Genomic DNA, 1,617 nt, shown 5'->3' on the forward strand with positions numbered 1-1,617 from the left:
TCATGCGCCGACGATATAACATATACCTCTTGATTTATCGATCGATGTATAGTCATTATACGGTCGAGGATACTTTTTCGTGCACACACTATTCTCCATACATGGTGACTTCCGATTAATGACACCACATGGACCATGGATCATGTGTTTTATTACTAAATTGTAAGCTTCTGGGTCTTCTTCTTTGTCTGGGAGTTCAGCTGAAATTATCTCATCTACTTCCTCTGCACTTGGTGTTCCGGAAGAGTTTCCAAACCACAATAATATATGTGCATGAGGGAGCCCTCTTTTTTGAAACTCTATCCTGTGAAGAGCTGCTGTGTATGGCTTGAAGAAAGTTCCGTTTTTGAAATCTTTGAGTAGCTGATCTAACTTCATCTTAAAGACTCGACATTCAATGCCATGTCTATCATTGGGAGAGTCTCCACCATATTTCGAAAGATGCTCTTTAATTTCTCTCCAATTAGAATTGGCCGTTATTGTGATAAACAAATCTAGATTCCCATATTCTCTGCAAATAGCAATCGCATCATGGTATTTCTCAACTAAGTACCGGGGCCCGCCTGTGAAACTTGGCGGCAATATGAACCTTTGACCAATAATTTTAGCATCAGTGTCACCCTTGCTTACAACATCGAGTACATTACTGTAGAGCTCGGCTCTCAAGAAATCTTGATTATTCCTCGCCCACCTTAGTCGATCTTTTTCAATTGCCGTATAAACGTCCACAACAAATTGATGGAGGAGACGACCTCCTTTAATCAATGTCATCCCTTGGTTAAGACGTGTCTCGATTTGAGAAGCGTAGTATTGCCGTATGGTTAGGAATTGTCTTGTTCTTGAAGTGCCTGTCTTAAGATGTAGTGGGATCTCTGGGTGAAACCCATACTCACCATATGAAAACAAAAGAGGATATTGTAGGCTCATGTATAGAGGATGATCGTCACGTATTTGCTGCAGAGTCTCAGATTGAAATCGGACAACTATATCTCGTACCCCAATTGTTGATGACATATCCCCTACGATAAGGCATGCCACCTCACTTGTACTCGGAAGATCATATTCTTTCCCCTTTCCTTTTTCTGGGAGCAACCTAATAGCAAACTCTGTCCCGACGCCTTCGTAGTGGTCACGTGCCCGTCGAAAAATCTTAGCTAAACAATTATTCTCATCAATCATCTCGATGAGGCACCCTATGGTTGTCTCATCGAGATTACCTTCTGCTGAGGTTTTCCCCATCGCATTTAAGCGGTTTCTGACTTCGTTGCTCGTATCAAATATATAAAGCTGTAGATATTCTGGGAGACGGCCTTGTTGCGGTATAAGCGAACCAATTCTGTGGTGAGTTTGACCTAGGATCCGTATAGTGTAAGGACCAGGCGCATGCACCACACTATAATCCATTTTCATTCCAACGGATGTGAAAGCCAGTACAGAATTATAGACTCGGAAAGTATCTTGAAACCATCTCAACTGAAGAAGTTCTTCTAATAGGGCTGGGGGTTGATTGATCGGCGGAAGCCTGATTTGACCATGGTTACAGCAAATTGTGAACGTTGGTTCACCTGTTTTGCAGTCCGTACCGTGCTTTCCGAAGCCCACATTAACGTACCACAT

The 1,617-nt window shown here is 42.4% G+C and overlaps 1 protein-coding gene across 1 annotated transcript; it reads right to left on the minus strand.

The window, feature by feature from the left end:
* Window positions 1–1,617, minus strand: LOC106330441. Its single transcript, XM_013768905.1, has one exon. The coding sequence runs from the start codon at window positions 1,615–1,617 to the stop codon at window positions 1–3; it is 1,617 nt and encodes a 538-aa protein (XP_013624359.1).

This window comes from Brassica oleracea, chromosome C3 (assembly GCF_000695525.1).
Source record: "Brassica oleracea var. oleracea cultivar TO1000 chromosome C3, BOL, whole genome shotgun sequence".
NCBI classification, from domain to species: Eukaryota; Viridiplantae; Streptophyta; class Magnoliopsida; order Brassicales; family Brassicaceae; genus Brassica; species Brassica oleracea.

Coding starts and splice junctions, on each gene's coding strand:
- LOC106330441 (XM_013768905.1), bottom strand. CDS start 1,617: ATGTGGTACGTTAATGTGGGCTTCGGAAAGCACGGTACGGACTGCAAA.